At 47.4% G+C, this 17140-nt stretch overlaps 1 protein-coding gene across 2 annotated transcripts in view; it reads right to left on the bottom strand.

Moving 5' to 3' along the window:
* ATRX (ATRX chromatin remodeler) overlaps positions 1 to 17140 on the bottom strand; it is a 355842-nt gene that overhangs the window by 202161 nt on the left and 136541 nt on the right. For both annotated transcript variants that reach the window (XM_075323857.1, XM_075323858.1), the window contains one exon: positions 13936 to 14014. In XM_075323857.1, the coding sequence (XP_075179972.1) occupies positions 13936 to 14014 (79 nt within the window). The remainder of the gene's footprint in view (positions 1 to 13935; positions 14015 to 17140) is intronic.

Here is a 17140-nt window from a genome sequence, read left to right as displayed (position 1 = left end):
GCGTAACACTCTGGGCAACAGTGCCAGCGGAGGAAACACATAAGGGAGCTGAAACTGCGACCAATCCTGAACTAAGGCGTCTGCCGCCAGAGCTCTGGGATCTTGAGACCGTGCCATGAACGTCGGTACCTTGTTGTTGTGCCGGGACGCCATGAGGTCGACGTCCGGCACCCCCCAGCGGCAACAGATCTCCTGAAACACGTCCGGGTGAAGGGACCATTCCCCTGCGTCCATGCCCTGGCGACTGAGATAATCTGCTTCCCAGTTTTCCACGCCTGGGATGTGAACTGCAGAGATGGTGGAGGCCGTGGCTTCCACCCACATCAAAATCCGCCGGACTTCCTGGAAGGCTTGCCGACTGCGTGTGCCGCCTTGGTGGTTGATGTATGCCACCGCTGTGGAATTGTCCGACTGAATTCGGATCTGCTTGCCTTCCAGCCACTGCTGGAACGCTTTCAGGGCAAGATACACTGCCCGTATTTCCAGAACATTGATCTGAAGTGAGGACTCTTGCTGGGTCCACGTACCCTGAGCCTTGTGGTGGAGAAAAACCGCTCCCCACCCTGACAGACTCGCGTCCGTCGTGACCACCGCCCAGGATGGGGGTAGGAAGGATTTCCCCTTCGACAATGAAGTGGGAAGATGCGACCACCGAAGGGAAGCTTTGGTCGCCTGAGAGAGGGAGACGTTCCTGTCGAGGGACGTCGGTTTCCTGTCCCATTTGCGTAGGATGTCCCATTGAAGAGGACGCAGGTGAAACTGCGCGAAAGGGACTGCCTCCATTGCTGCCACCATCTTCCCCAGGAAGTGCATGAGGCGCCTCAAGGGGTGTGCCTGACCTTGAAGGAGAGATTGCACCCCCGTCTGTAGTGAACGCTGCTTGTTCAGCGGAAGCTTCACTATCGCTGAGAGGGTATGAAACTCCATGCCAAGATATGTCAGCGATTGGGCCGGTGTCAGATTTGACTTTGGAAAATTGATGATCCACCCGAAACTCTGGAGAGTCTCCAGAGTAGCGTCGAGGCTGTGTTGGCATGCCTCTTGAGAGGGTGCCTTGATCAGCAGATCGTCCAAGTAAGGGATCACCGAGTGACCCTGAGAGTGGAGGACCGCTACTACAGTAGCCATAACCTTGGTGAAAACCCGTGGGGCTGTTGCCAGGCCGAACGGCAGTGCCACGAACTGCAGGTGTTCGTCTCCTATGGCGAAGCGCAAGAAGCGCTGGTGCTCTGGAGCAATCGGTACGTGGAGATAAGCATCTTTGATATCGATCGATGCAAGGAAATCTCCTTGGGACATTGAGGCGATGACGGAGCGGAGGGATTCCATCCGGAACCGCCTGGTCTTTACGTGCTTGTTGAGCAGTTTCAGGTCCAGGACAGGACGGAAAGACCCGTCCTTCTTTGGGACCACAAACAGGTTGGAGTAAAAACCGTGACCCTGTTGCTGAAGAGGCACAGGGACCACCACTCCTTCTGCCTTCAGAGTGCCCAGCGCCTGCATAAGAGCCTCGGCTCGCTCGGGAGGCAGGGATGACCTGAAGAATCGAGTCGGGGGACGAGAGGTGAACTCTATCTTGTAACCGTGAGACAGAATGTCTCTCACCCACCGGTCTTTTACCCGTGGCAGCCAGGTGTCGCAAAAGCGGGAGAGCCTGCCACCGACCGAGGATGCGGATTGAGGAGGCCGAAAGTCATGAGGAAGCCGCTTTGGTAGCGGCACCTCCGGTGGTCTTTTTAGGACGTGACTTAGACCGCCATGAATCAGAGTTCCTTTGATCTTTCTGAGGCCTTTTGGACGAGGAGAATTGGGACCTGCCCGCGCCCCGAAAGGACCGAAACCTCGACTGCCCCCTCCTCTGTTGGGGTATGTTCGGTTTGGGCTGGGGTAAGGATGTATCCTTTCCCTTGGATTGTTTGATGATTTCATCCAAACGCTCGCCAAACAATCGGTCGCCAGAAATTGGCAAACTGGTTAAGCGCTTTTTGGAAGCAGAATCTGCCTTCCATTCCCGTAGCCACAAGGCCCTGCGGAGTACCACCGAATTGGCGGATGCAACCGCCGTACGGCTGGCAGAGTCCAGGACAGCATTAATAGCATAAGACGCAAATGCCGACGTCTGAGTGGTTATGGACGCCACCTGCGGCGCGGACGTGCGTGTGGCTGCGTCAATTTGCGCTTGACCTGCTGAGATAGCTTGTAGCGCCCATACGGCTGCGAATGCTGGGGCAAAAGAAGCGCCAATAGCTTCATAGATGGATTTCAGCCAGAGTTCCATCTGCCTGTCAGTGGCATCTTTGAGTGAAGCCCCATCTTCCACTGCAAGTATGGATCTAGCCGCCAGTCTGGAGATTGGAGGATCCACCTTGGGACACTGAGTCCAACCTTTGACCACGTCAGGGGGAAAGGGATAACGTGTATCCTTAAGGCGCTTAGAAAAACGCTTATCTGGACAATCATGGTGATTCTGGACTGCCTCTCTGAAATCAGAGTGGTCCAGAAACATACTCTGTGTACGCTTGGGAAACCTGAAACGGAATTTCTCCTGCTGAGAAGCTGACTCCTCCACCGGAGAAGCTGAGGGAGAAATATCCAACATTTTATTGATGGACGCAATAAGATCGTTCACTATGGCGTCCCCGTCCGGAGTATCAAGGTTGAGAGCGGCCTCAGGATCAGAATCCTGATCAGCTGTCTCCGCGTCATCAACCAGAGATTCCCCCCCGCTGAGACCCTGAACAATATGATGATGTCGAGGGAATTTCCCAGCGAGCTCGCTTAGTCGGTCTGGGGCTGGGGTCTGTGTCAGAGCCCTCAGCCTGGGATCTATGAGACACCCCGGGGGGACATTGTTGGTCCAACTGAGGGGGGCCAGGGAACAATGATTCAACAGTGTCCCTGTGCTGAGATACCGGTCTGGACTGCAAGGCTTCTAGTATCTTAGCCATAGTCTCAGAGAGTTTATCCGTAAAGACTGCAAACTCCGTCCCCGTCACCTGGACAGTGTCAGCAGGTGGTTCCCCCTGGGCCCCTCGTAGCAGAGGCTCCGGCTGAGTAAGTGCAGCAGGGGCCGAGCAGTGCACACAATGAGTCAGTGGAACCTGCCGGTAGCGGCGTCGTACATGCGGCGCAGGCAGCATAGTAAGCCTGTGTTTTGGCACCCCTGCCTTTTGTGGGCGCCATGCTATTGTCTTCCCTGAGCAACACAATAGGGTATATAGCCAGAAATCAACTGTGCACCATATAGTGTAAAGTATATACCATAAACATATAATTTATAATTACACTTCTGCACAATGGGGCTAGCACCACAGGTGCTGCTTACCACCCGCTTAAAGCGGTTGTGAGGCCACCAGAATCCCTGCCTGGGTCTCCCAGAATTTGTCCCCCTCTGCAGCGTCCGAGGAGCTGACAGGAATGGCTGCCGGCGTCCTGAGGAGAGGAGGGAGCCGTGGGCGTGACCCAGAAAGTGCGGGAACTGGTGCCCCACTGTGCACAGTGAGGGGGGTGGAGTATGCAAAGCATGCTCCAGCCCTCATTGCTGCTCGTCCTGTACAGCGTCCCGCCCTTCCCCTGCCTGTCAGGGCTGGGGGTGGGAGGAAAAAAGACTAGGCCGCAAAAGCCGGGGACTCGAGTAATAAGCGCGGCCGCCGTATAAGCGCGGCCGGCGCGGAAGTCCCCGGCGCACTACAAGTCCCAGCCGCGCCGTAGTGTTAACCATGGCAGCGGCGGTCAGCGCGGTAGTCCCCATACACAAACACACTCAGCGACGCTGCAGTGTGTAATGGCACATTTAACCCGGTCAGCGCCGCGGTCCCCGGTGCACTAGCACACCCAGCAATGCTGGAGTGTTGCTGTGCGCGGTCCCCACGGGGACAGAGTACCTTAAAGTAGCAGGGCCATGTCCCTGAACGATACCCGGCTCCTATCCAGCAGGCTCCTCAGGAGTTGTGGATGAAGCACGGTCTCAGTGCCTGGAGACCGATAGGATCCCACTTCACCCAGAGCCCTAAGGGGGATGGGGAAGGAAAACAGCATGTGGGCTCCAGCCTCCGTACCCGCAATGGATACCTCAACCTTAACTACACCGCCGACAAGAGTGGGGTGAGAAGGGAGCATGCTGGGGGCCCTATATGGGCCCACTTTTCTTCCATCCGACATAGTCAGCAGCTGCTGCTGACCAATCTGTGGAGCTGTGCGTGCATGTCTGCCTCCTTCGCACAAAGCATAAAAACTGAGGAGCCCGTGGGAGCACGGGGGGTGTATAGGCAGAAGGGGAGGGGCTTTACACTTTTAGTGTAATACTTTGTGCGGCCTCCGGAGGCATAGCCTATACACCCAATTGTCTGGGTCTCCCAATGGAGCGACAAAGAAAGATTAAAAACAAGGAGGGGGAAAAGGAGCACTTATATTTTTGGCCATGCCATGATGCACAGAGCGCCTGCACTTGTTTTCAACAGTGATTGTGGGCTGACAGTTCAAGAAATTTAAGGATATGTGCCCACGGAACCGCGGATATATCCGCAGGAACGTCCGCAGGTTCCCGCAGCTGCTCCGCGGAATCTGCAGCTATCCATAGCTGTGGGATTCCAGTGAAATAGCTGCGGTAAACCTGCGGACATTCATGCGACTTACCTGCGGATGTCCCGGCCTCTATCTCCATAGTGGAAGACCGGGATCTCCGCAGATATTTCCGCAGGAATAATTGACATGCAGTTACGTGCGGCTGTGGGACATCCGCCGCATATTCCGCAGCCGCACATTCCGCAGCATGGACACAGCACTCCATGTCCCATAGGATAATATGGGACGTGTCTCTACTTGCTAAAACCTGCGGATTTATCTAGAAAATCCAGATAAATCCGCAGGTTTTCCACGCAAAATCCGCGGCTACATTGTCCCTTGGGCACATAGCCTAAGAGGATTGTCTCCCATATTGTAATGCCTGGGCATCACCTTAGTTTTTCTGAAGAGGCACCAGTTCAAAATGTTTGGTGCATATAGCAAAACCTCAGTAAGCAGCTGTTTTTATACCTGCATTTTTGGATATCATTTTGACTACTTTTTTACCATATTAAATATCACCAGAAAAGGATCTTAATGTTTACTATATATCCTTTTCCTATTAGACAGCACGCGACTAAGCGTTCCTCCTCTTATCTCAGTGCAGAAGTAAAGGCTTGACAATGAAGTTCAGCAGGCTGGATCCTTCTCTACCCAGCAATATCTCAGTTATGTGGTGTAACGCTTTCTTTATCCTGCTGTTTTTCTGACATTTCCAGAGTTGGCAGGCACCGATACACTGACTGTTGGTGGGATCGGCTGACTTTAGTAGGAGTGTGGGTGCCTTTCTATATTGCCTGTGCCGACAGCTTGAGTTGGTGTGAATTATATATAATTTTCTAGGAAATAGGCATTGCTGTGATGCTGAAACAAGCCCAGAAAAGGGCTTCCCATTGCGATGTGAAGACAGCGGTGTGTGCGCACGGTTACCACTCTGCGGTATAGTAAAGGATCCATGACTATTGGTCTCTGCTGATCTTAGCCCAGTGAGTGTACAAAGGCAAAGCTAAAAATGGGAGTTGGAGAAAACAGGAGGAAACTATCCATGGTAAAGTAAGGATAATCCCAGCAAATGTTACAAAGAGTTGCAAAAAAAATGCTCAGATATACAATAATCATACATGGTTCATACTGGCCTTACTGCTCAGTGCATTAAATAGCTGCAATGGATGTAGCTAGAGGCAAAGAAACTCTAGGTAGACTGGAAAATGTAGGAACTGAAGATCGCATACTGCTGGATGTGCGAGATGATAAATCCCACTTTTCATAGGGCCTTTATTTTAATAAGATCCAGACAGAACAATCCTTTGTGAATGTCATATGCTCATGCAAGGCTTACTTCATGTAATTACATGTTCCATTACCAGTAGTGAAATCTTTCCTGAGCTGCCAGCCTTTACTAACATACTTGATGTAGTCAGTGATTAGCGAGCTTTACCATGCTCGTGTGGTGTGACTCGTGCACCCAAGTATATTTAAGTACAGAAGATAGGGACTCTAGATTGTGAGCTCCAATGGGGACAGTGTTGCCAATGTATGTAAAGTGCTATGGAATTAATAGCACTATATAAATGAATAAAATTATTATAATTCTTATTTCCCAGAAAAATGCTCAGGTGCCCCATTGACTTCCCTTATACTGGGGTAGTCGAGTTGCTCCCATCCAAGCATATTACTGCTCATTACGAGTAGAGACCCTCGCTCATCACTAGTAGTCATCAATGAAACAAATCAATTACAGTTTAGCATGTTCATCTTTCTATAGGTATAAAACTTTCACCACTGTAGAACAATGGAAAAGTAAACAAAGTATAAAGCTATTTAGGAAAACAAAGCCTCGTTAAGAGACGCCAATTCCCACCCTACATAAGTGTCAGGGAAGTTGGCAACATGTCAGTCTGAGCTGTGATTTTATTCAGCCTGGATTTGAAGAGAAATATTTGTTTCCGTTCTTCAGTTTCTATAATGGCATCTAAATTCTGATCATTAAAGATGGGAACTGTCATCATATGAAAGGATTAGATCTAATGGATCAGAACATGGCCCCTATTCATCAGGACCAGATATTATCTTGATGGTCTCTATAAGGGAGCATGGTGGTCAGATTCCCGCGATTCATGAAGAGGTGCATGGCTCTTCATGAATTAGGAGCGTCTGACAAGTGGTGTGCGCCACGCCAGAAATCTTATTCCACTCAGGTGCTTGCGTGAAACTTCATCTATACGGAAGGCCACAGCTCATCTAATTCAGTCCTGCCTCCTTCCAATCCATTTTGACATAACTGGGAGAAACCAGAGTTAAAATGTCCTAAAGAGGACCAACCACCAGAATTTTCATACAGAAAAAGTAAAGCCAGTGCTATACTGGTGCTATCATGCTGATTCTTAACATGAGATCAAGTCTTCTTTATTGTGCAAACACAGGTAACATGTAGTGACGGGGGGGGGGGGGGGGGGGGGTAGCCGAAGCCTCGGATAACGGTGACTGTTTCGCGCTAGTGTGGCGCTTCTACGGGTCTATGCTTTTAAAGAACCCATAGAAGCGCCACACTAGCACCAAACGGTCACCGTTGTCAGAGGCTTCGGCTACTCCTCCCTGCACTACATGTTACCTGTGTTTGCACAATAAAGACAACTTGATCTCATCCCCCCCGGTGAGTTGCTGTTTTTTTCCCTTTTCCTGTGTTGGATCTGAATTTTTGCACTGTGGTCGGTTTTTGAGCGTGCAGCTCCCAGGCAGGTGTCCCATGTCCGCAATAGCGGTCTGGTTCCTTAGACCAGTGCGAAGCTGATTGTTGCTTGTTTGTGGTGCCCGGACTTTTCTCTCCACATTTGAAACATTTAGTTGAGAGATTGGATGTAACTTTCTGAAATATAGGCAAGTAACATTTGTGAAATGCACTGTTATTTGATTGATAGCAGCTACAGAATATCTAATAGGTGGATCGTGTTTTGCTAGATATTACCGCCCGTCTGCCGGCCTGTCCTTCCTCCCTCATTCCCGCCCCTGTAATAACAGACAGGAAGAGGAAGGACAAGCAGACAGGGGCGGGAATAACTAGCAAACCTTGACCCAACTATTAGTGTTATTTGATAGCCGCTACAGAATATCTATCTCACAAACTTTACTTACCTGTATTTCAGAAAGTATACATCCAATCTCACAACTAAAGGTATGATTAGAATCAGCATGATAGTGCCAGTATAGCACTGGCTTTAGTTTATATAGAAAAATCCTGGTGGTTGTCCTCTAAGTTGCAAAACTCACAGTTGCCCAAAATATTACAACTTTCCATAGCTTTTAAGGCACTTTTTTGGAGCAAATCAGGGCGTCCATGTTAGTTTACACATGGGCATCAACACTTATTTCAATGTTAAAAAGGATATTTTGTCAGGATGTTGCTGAGTGTTCTAAGAGCAGCATGATGTAGGGGCAGAGACACAGATTCCAGGGAAGTGTCACTTACTAGGCTGCAGGTTTCTGTTTTAATAAATTCAGAGTTTAATCAGTCGGAGATAAGCTGGTTAAGCTCCAGCACAGACTAGCAGCTCTCAGACTATACAATGTACACAGAAAGCGGCTAATCATTGGTGTGGGCGGGCTCCTCTGGGCTCAGCATTTCAAGCTCTGCGGCAGAAAACACTGATTCTGTCACACCTGCTGCACCCAGTAAATTAAGTGACATCGCTGGAATTAGGGTCTCAACCCCTACCTCACGCTGCTGTCAGATTTTTAGAAAGTAACTTATTAGCAGGTTTTCATGTATAATAGTCGTAAGGCCATTTAGACACTCCCTCTAAAAAAGAAAAAAAAAACGATGATACCTCTTTTGTAGAGATCCAATAAGAGTGCCTTGAGAAAAGGCGTTGCATACAAATCAGGCTGGAAGGGTCACTAGACTTGGACTGATTTTTTCAGTACACACACTCCCCAGTGCACTGTATGTTTGTGCAGTGTATTTATCATGTTTAGCCCATCCAATCTCTACAAAATAGGCATCACTTATTGGACTACAAGCATCTATACAGGCATGCCACGACATCCATATGTAAAAGTGTGTGACATCATTTTTAAGTAATGTTTGGACCTAAAATAGGACTAAGCTTCTGTAAAATATCCAAAAGACTTGACTGACAAATACATTTTTTTTTTTTTTTTAAATTGGCGTTAGAGGTAACCATGAAACAAATATCCCTCTAATCTACCTTAATTCTACCCATCTCCAATAAAGAATTAAAAAAAAAAAAACTAAAATAAAAAAAGTAAATGCATGGACAAGAAAGTTTCAAAAAATTTATTTCAACCATAAGAGCAAAATGCATTAATACACCATTAACCTCATTAGAATTGATGAGGTCACATAAAACATTTCCCGGGAGGAAAAATAAAACAAAACTAAAATAAAAGCAGAAAATAAAGTTTAGATCACACATGAGGGAGCATAGCACTGCGTCATCAACTAAATTACAGAAGTACTGGAATTTAGAGGAGATTTCGGTAAAATGGGTTAAATGGCGTCTAATCTGGGAATTCACATTCATGGACATCATTCTAAGCACTTCGTCTCGCAGGCAGGTCAGTTTGTTACATCAGAGTCGATGACCATCAATAAGGACACCTTGAGATCTTATGGTCCAGATCAATCCCTGGTTCATTAATACAAGAACCGGCCTTAAGTATATACCAACATAATATGAAATTATGCTGAAGAAATGTTAATAGAATGGGATTGATAATATTGCTGAGTAGCATGGCATCTCTACAAATACGGTCACTTAATAAAATTATTCCAGATAATATATTCGCAATGCTCCCGGTGGGGGGTGCACTATGGCTGATCCAGGTCTAACCTGACACCTTGGCCTGGGTGCAAATTAGGAGTTAAAAGAATAACTATGCGCTGTCGTTCTTTATAAACGTCTTGCAGATACCCACTTTATCTAAAGCCTTTTGCATAACGTCAGACTATTAGACAAGACTTGCAAAAGGTGTTTATGATGTTCCAATGTAAAGTGTCCTAAGAAAACTATTAAATGAAGTATTCAGTCTGAGTCAGCTGTGCTATGCTCCCGTAATGTAAAATCAACTCTATAGAAACAAGTCAAAAAGCCAGCATCTTTAGCAGTTGCGTAAGACAAATAAATCAGCCTTTTTCTCATTCATCTATGACACTTCAGAGGAGCTGCTAAGGAGAGCGCTGAAGGAAAGGCAGAGTCTAGCTTTAGAAAGTTATGTCTTTATATTGCATTTTATTATATTTCATTTTTCTTCTTTTTAAAATCTAGCAGCAGACACTTGTAATGTCACAGAAGCAACATGCTCCTGAAAATTACACATTAAAAAGGTAAATTCTTAGGCTACATTTTACAGACTGGTCGGCCGTCAACCAACCAGGACAACTCAACAATAAATATTGTATTAAAAACACAGGAAAGCAGCAATGGATTGTAAGTAACATACAAGTCACAGTCTTTTTTTTTCATCGTATTCACTTTTGGCTCAAAAGGTCTACAAATCACGTTTTCAAGAGTTTGTGAGACAATATTGAGAAATAGGTCAAAACCCAGTTGTGGTGAAATGACACGATCAGGGCTATGCCTTCATTAAACCACTGCCCCAAAATGAGCGTTCACCTCTAACGCCCCCGACTAGAAAAGGTCGGCCAGGTACTTTTCTTCATCTTGTAAAAATCTGATTTAAAACTACTACAACCCGATTAAAAAATAAATGTGGAGGTGGGGGGAGAGCTGGAGGTCTGGTTTGCTTGGGATGACGGCAGCTTTTTTAATTTAAGAATATTAGTAAAATTAGTGGGGGGTTTTATTCCTCATTTTACACATTTTGAAACTCAACAACTCCTTAAAGTTGGAATATTCAAGGGTGAATTTACTATATGTATCTAGTCTAATGAAGAGCTAGGGTAAACTCAAACCAGGTCTAAGAAGCAATTCACTTGGACAAGGGGTGTAATTTGCTCAGAGGAAGCTGGACTACACGTCTAAGAAGCGCACAGCCTCCGTCCAGCACACACAAAAGGGAGCGCTGCACTGGAAATCTGATTTATACTCTTATGGGTGCCAGGCATTACATAGCATGGGGAAAGTAACCAAGTTACTACCACCATAATACATATGACGGGGGACAGATCTGTACAGTGATGTGCAAGAGTATAATTTGTTTCACAGGGTTATGGACAGAAGTAGTGATATTTCTTCCCCCGTGCCTGTCCCATTCACTTCAATAGTGTAGTGCTGCAAACCACACAGACATTTCTCCTTGTGTGTCGGAATACAGGGCGGTGCTAGTTCTCTGTAGCACAGCAGTGCCTGAATTGAGAGAGCTCAGTAAGTTGGGCAGTCCTGAGCAGAGGAGTGTCAGCTCTGCTGGGTACGTGCAGGCTTTACCAAGCTACGACAGATGGTGCCGTTTACCTCTCATGCCACTGGCGCGACAGCAACTAACATAGTTTGATAAGGAAACACACAGTTGTTTTTCCACTCATATTTGTAGAAGTTGAAATTAGAGCTTCAGTTTTATAAGTTAGCGCCGCTTATCCTGCTTGTTTTCTTATATCTAGAGTATATCCTCCTGTTAATAACAATAGTGAAGCTTGTACTAACAGTGGAGGACCCCCGCGGCTCTAGGCTGGAGGACCCCCGCGGCTCTAGGCTGGAGGACCCCCGCGGCTCTAGGCTGGAGGACCCCCGCGTCTCTAGGCTGGAGGACCCCCGCGTCTCTAGGCTGGAGGACCCCCGCGTCTCTAGGCTGGAGGACCCCCGCGTCTCTAGGCTGGAGGACCCCCGCGTCTCTAGGCTGGAGGACCCCCGCGTCTCTAGGCTGGAGGACCCCCGCGTCTCTAGGCTGGAGGACCCCCGCGTCTCTAGGCTGGAGGACCCCCGCGTCTCTAGGCTGGAGGACCCCCGCGTCTCTAGGCTGGAGGACCCCCGCGTCTCTAGGCTGGAGGACCCCCGCGTCTCTAGGCTGGAGGACCCCCGCGTCTCTAGGCTGGAGGACCCCCGCGTCTCTAGGCTGGAGGACCCCCGCGTCTCTAGGCTGGAGGACCCCCGCGTCTCTAGGCTGGAGGACCCCCGCGTCTCTAGGCTGGAGGACCCCCGCGTCTCTAGGCTGGAGGACCCCCGCGTCTCTAGGCTGGAGGACCCCCGCGTCTCTAGGCTGGAGGACCCCCGCGTCTCTAGGCTGGAGGACCCCCGCGTCTCTAGGCTGGAGGACCCCCGCGTCTCTAGGCTGGAGGACCCCCCGCGTCTCTAGGCTGGAGGACCCCCCGCGTCTCTAGGCTGGAGGACCCCCCGCGTCTCTAGGCTGGAGGACCCCCCGCGTCTCTAGGCTGGAGGACCCCCCGCGTCTCTAGGCTGGAGGACCCCCGCGTCTCTAGGCTGGAGGACCCCCCGCGTCTCTAGGCTGGAGGACCCCCCGCGTCTCTAGGCTGGAGGACCCCCCGCGTCTCTAGGCTGGAGGACCCCCGCGTCTCTAGGCTGGAGGACCCCCACGGCTCTAGGCTGGAGGACCCCCACGGCTCTAGGCTGGAGGACCCCCACGGCTCTAGGCTGGAGGACCCCCACGGCTCTAGGCTGGAGGACCCCCACGGCTCTAGGCTGGAGGACCCCCACGGCTCTAGGCTGGAGGACCCCCACGGCTCTAGGCTGGAGGACCTGCAATTAATGGAATTAGATTAGTGAGGCAATTGCTAATACTGGTCCACTTAATTTGTACCCCATCCGCCTCCTGAAAAAACATCATGCAGGTTTTGAATACAAGGAATAATGATGGGGTGCCATACATGCTTTTAGGAGAGAGGTAATTGTTATATGAACCTCTAAAAAGCATGTCGATTGCAGATCTCACCAGACAGCTGGAAAGTTATGTGTAGTTACCTTATTCTTTAAGAATAAGGAAATTGCCTCCCTCAGTCATAGGTGACCCCCACATCATACAAGAGTTGGTGGATTTATTGCAGGGGTTGCTCAATGGCAGGATATGGCATTACTTTATAAATGGTGGGAACTAAGCTTTAGGACCACTACAGAGCAGCACTCCCTATCGGGCAGGTGTGTAGGGGACTGCAGCTCGGCTTTTGTGAATAGGGCTGGCTGGACGGCGGTCAGTGGGACCACCACTATAAAGATTTAAAAAAATCTATATGTGTTCCCTTCATTCTTAAGACCAGGGGAATCCCCCAGAGGATCCGCTGATCATAACACGATGAAATACTTCTTTAAGTATTGTCAAAATGTATCAAAATCAACTATTTTTTTTTTTTTTTCTAAATAGAAAGGGGAAGAGTCATTTTGTTGGACAAAGCTTCACATTTACAGCCCTACTGATAGCGTCATCCATTCATAGCTCTCTAGAACCCTGCACAAGTGACTAGGACGGGAGAGGGGCAGGGTGACAATAGGAAAGAAAACCTAAAAGAAAAAGAAAAGTACAGAACAGGAGTAGAGCCGTGTCTGGAGTCTAACCGTGGAGGTGCATATGAGCTGAAGACACAGAACAGGACATTTTTAATCAAGGCCATTTGCAAAGCTGTTTACTCTGCTTCTATTTTACACTCGTTAGGGCATGAACGCCGGCTGCACGTGTGCATATCCTTTAAGGCTGAATGTGCAATGACAGACCCATAAAAATCATGTAAAGACATGGTAAAATAAAAAGTGTACCAGAGGGTTCTAAAATAGCTTTAATCATAGATTCACTTTCTGAATAGGTTAAAAAAAAAAAAAAAAAAGTCTTTCAAAAATTTGCATAATAAAATACTGCCATAGTTGTATGCCGCAAACCTGTACAATTCATGGGCATAAAACCAGAAGGCAGAGGCGATGCTGATAACATTCATTTGCATTTTAGGGCAGGATGGATTGTGTGTGAAACCATAAAGTCTCTTTTTCAGAGAAAGTAAAACCCAGCGACAAAGAAATCTAAGGAGAAAGCTGCCCCCTCAACCTTCCATGTTTCAAGAGCCCAGAAGAAGGCAGCATTTCAAGAACGGATGAACAATATTAATCAACTATGTGACCTAAAACAATAATCTTACCCCTTCAAGTCATCGTTTTCAACAAAAATAGTTTCCCAAAGAAAATTATGAGCACAAACAACAGTACACTGCTGTGTATTTATAACACACCCTATGCAAGGTGTGTGAACACTTTATAGATTTATTTTTTCATTGGTTTTCTGGTTTTTGGCCTTGCTTTGTTGGCCACTCTGTCAAACTTGAGATTAGCCTTGGATCGAGTCTTTAAAAGGCAGGAAGTCCGGGTTCGTACAACCTGCTTGCTCTTCCGTTGCTTTGCTTTGGACCCACGCTTAGGGTGTGTTATAATCTTTTTTAAGTCCGTATGGTTGGAATCATACCTATTCTCTGGATCATCGTCATCATCTTCATCCTCATCCTCCACATCACGAGTACCAGATTTTGTTCCTGCTTCATCACCTGAAACAGCAAAGCTTTATGAATACATAAAAATGGAGACAAGAGACAGATTCAAAAGACACAAATTTGCTTGGGTTCTGCTCACACTAGTGTTCATAGCGTCTGTCACATTGACACCGGTAATACGGGCTGTCTGCACTGACCTCATCACATTTCCACCAGGCAAGCTTCATTTCTCTCTAGCTTTTCCACTCCTACCTTTTAAACACCATCATTATGTCAACATAGCTATATGAGAGCCATTTATCTGCAGAAAGATCTTTCTAATGACACCAATTAGCCATATATTGTACTAAACTATGTGGAAAGGCAAAGAAAAATCCTACATTGGTTTTATGGTTTTCACTGTGTGGCATTATTGTCATGTTAGATACTGGAGCCAGAATAAAACCGTGGAAGAATTGCTGCAGACAAATGTAGATCCAATAAACCGGATAATGTGTTTATTTCTATGCATTTCAAAGTGAAACTTCACCACTTCAGGAAATCCACCGATTAACAAACAACTTAATGGTACAACTTATATAGTAACAGTACAGTGGAATCTTGGTTTACAAGAACAACGCGTTCTGAGAGTGTGCTTGTAAACCAAGCTATTCATTTAGCAAAGCAAGATTTCCCATAGGAAATAAAGCAAGCTCAGACAATTCGTTCCACAACTTATTCAATGTCCCATCCTGGTCCTCTATTGTGCCATTACACACACACACACACACACACACACACACACACTCCTCACCTTACCTTCTGTTCCATCGCCGGACTACTGGTTCTTGTAGTTCGCCGGTACAGGATGTGTATCGGTTAACCATCGCGACCGATGCCAGAGCGCTGACGTCAATGGCAGGAGCCACTTGCCTCTGATTGGCCAGCTCACTGCCTTCGAGAAGCGGCTGACAGCGCAAGTTCCTCAATCGCCACGATGGTTACCAGATACACATCCTGTACCTGCGGACTACAAGAACCAGGCGGCCGGCGAGGGAAAGGAAGATAGTGAGTATAATAATATGTGTGTGTGTGTGTGTGTGTGTGTGTGTGTGTGAAGGAGCGGGTCAGAGCGTGGTGAAAGTGCAGAACCGGAAGTGTGTGTGGTGAGTATTTGCTCAGACAGCAAAGCTTGCTCGTAAACTGAGTTACAAATTTACAGCAAGCTTTGCTCCTCGTATAGCAAAATACTCACACACCAAGTTACTCATAACCCGAGGTTCCACTGTATTTAAAAAAAAAAAAATGCACCAAGAGATCACAGCAAATGACAAAAGTCAGAGTTCAAAGTACTATAAGTGGTACAAAAGCAGTATTTCTAAAAAATAAAAATATATACACATTGTTTATTGATTAAACTGACAATGTATGAGTGTACACACTACAGTTCAAAAGTTTAGGGTCACTTAGATATTTCCTTTTTTTTTTTTTTTTTTAAAGAAAAGCACTTTTTTTTAATGAAGCGAACATTAAATTAAACAGAAATCCACTCTATACATTGTTAACGTGGTAAATGACTGTTCTAGCTGCAAATGTCTGGTTTTGAATGCAACATCTACATAGGCGTATTGAGGTTCATTTCCAACAACCACCACTCCAGTGTTATAATGGTATATTGTGTTTGCTAACTGTGTTAGAAGGCTAATGGATGTTTAGAAATCCCTTGAAAACCCTTATGCAAGTATGTTTGCACAGCTGAAAACAGTTTTGCTGATTAGAGAAGCTATAAAACGGACCTTCCTTTGAGCTAGTTGAGAATCTGGAGCATTACATTTGTTGGTTCCATTAAACTCTCAAAATGGCAAGAAAAAAAAAAAAAAAAAGAACTTTCATGTGAAACTCGAGTCTATTCTTGTGCTTAGAAAGAAGAAGGGAATTTTGTTTACTTACCGTAAATTCCTTTTCTTCTAGCTCCAATTGGGAGACCCAGACAATTGGGTGTATAGGCTATGCCTCCGGAGGCCGCACAAAGTATTACACTTAAAAGTGTTAAGCCCCTCCCCTTCTGCCTATACACCCCCCGTGCTCCCACGGGCTCCTCAGTTTTGGTGCAAAAGCAAGAAGGAGGAAAAAGAATTATAAACTGGTTTAAAGTAACTTCAATCCGAAGGAATATCGGAGAACTGAAACCATTCAACATGAACAACATGTGTACACAAAAAAACAGGGGCGGGTGCTGGGTCTCCCAATTGGAGCTAGAAGAAAAGGAATTTACGGTAAGTAAACAAAATTCCCTTCTTTGTCGCTCCATTGGGAGACCCAGACAATTGGGACGTCCAAAAGCAGTCCCTGGGTGGGTAAAATAATACCTCGTAAGAGAGCCGTAAAACGGCCTCTTCCTACAGGTGGGCAACCGCCGCCTGAAGGACTCGTCTACCTAGGCTGGCATCCGCCGAAGCATAGGTATGCACCTGATAGTGTTTCGTGAAAGTGTGCAGGCTCGACCAGGTAGCCGCCTGACACACCTGCTGAGCCGTAGCCTGGTGCCTCAAAGCCCAGGACGCGCCCACGGCTCTGGTAGAATGGGCCTTCAGCCCTGAGGGAACCGGAAGCCCAGCAGAACGGTAAGCTTCGAGAATTGGCTCCTTGATCCACCGAGCCAGGGTTGATTTGGAAGCCTGTGACCCTTTACGCTGGCCAGCGACAAGGACAAAGAGTGCATCCGAGCGGCGCAGGGGCGCCGAACGAGAAATGTAGAGTCTGAGTGCTCTCACCAGATCTAACAAGTGCAAATCCTTTTCACATTGGTGAACTGGATGAGGACAAAAAGAGGGTAAGGAGATATCCTGATTGAGATGAAAGGGGGATACCACCTTAGGGAGAAATTCCGGAACCGGACGCAGAACCACCTTGTCCTGGTGAAACACCAGGAAGGGGGCTTTGCACGACAACGCTGCTAGCTCAGACACTCTCCGAAGTGAAGTGACTGCTACTAGAAAAACCACTTTCTGCGAAAGGCGTGAGAGAGAAATATCTCTCATTGGCTCGAATGGTGGTTTCTGAAGAACCATCAGTACCCTGTTCAGATCCCAGGGTTCTAACGGCCGCTTGTAAGGAGGAACGATGTGACAAACCCCCTGCAGGAACGTGCGTACCTGTGGAAGTCTGGCTAGGCGCTTCTGGAAAAACACAGAGAGCGCT

The sequence above is a fragment of the Anomaloglossus baeobatrachus genome, chromosome 9 (assembly GCF_048569485.1).
Source record: "Anomaloglossus baeobatrachus isolate aAnoBae1 chromosome 9, aAnoBae1.hap1, whole genome shotgun sequence".
NCBI lineage: Eukaryota > Metazoa > Chordata > Amphibia > Anura > Aromobatidae > Anomaloglossus > Anomaloglossus baeobatrachus.
The sequence above is the reverse complement of the archived record's forward strand: the minus strand, read 5'-3'. Positions and strand labels throughout refer to the sequence as shown.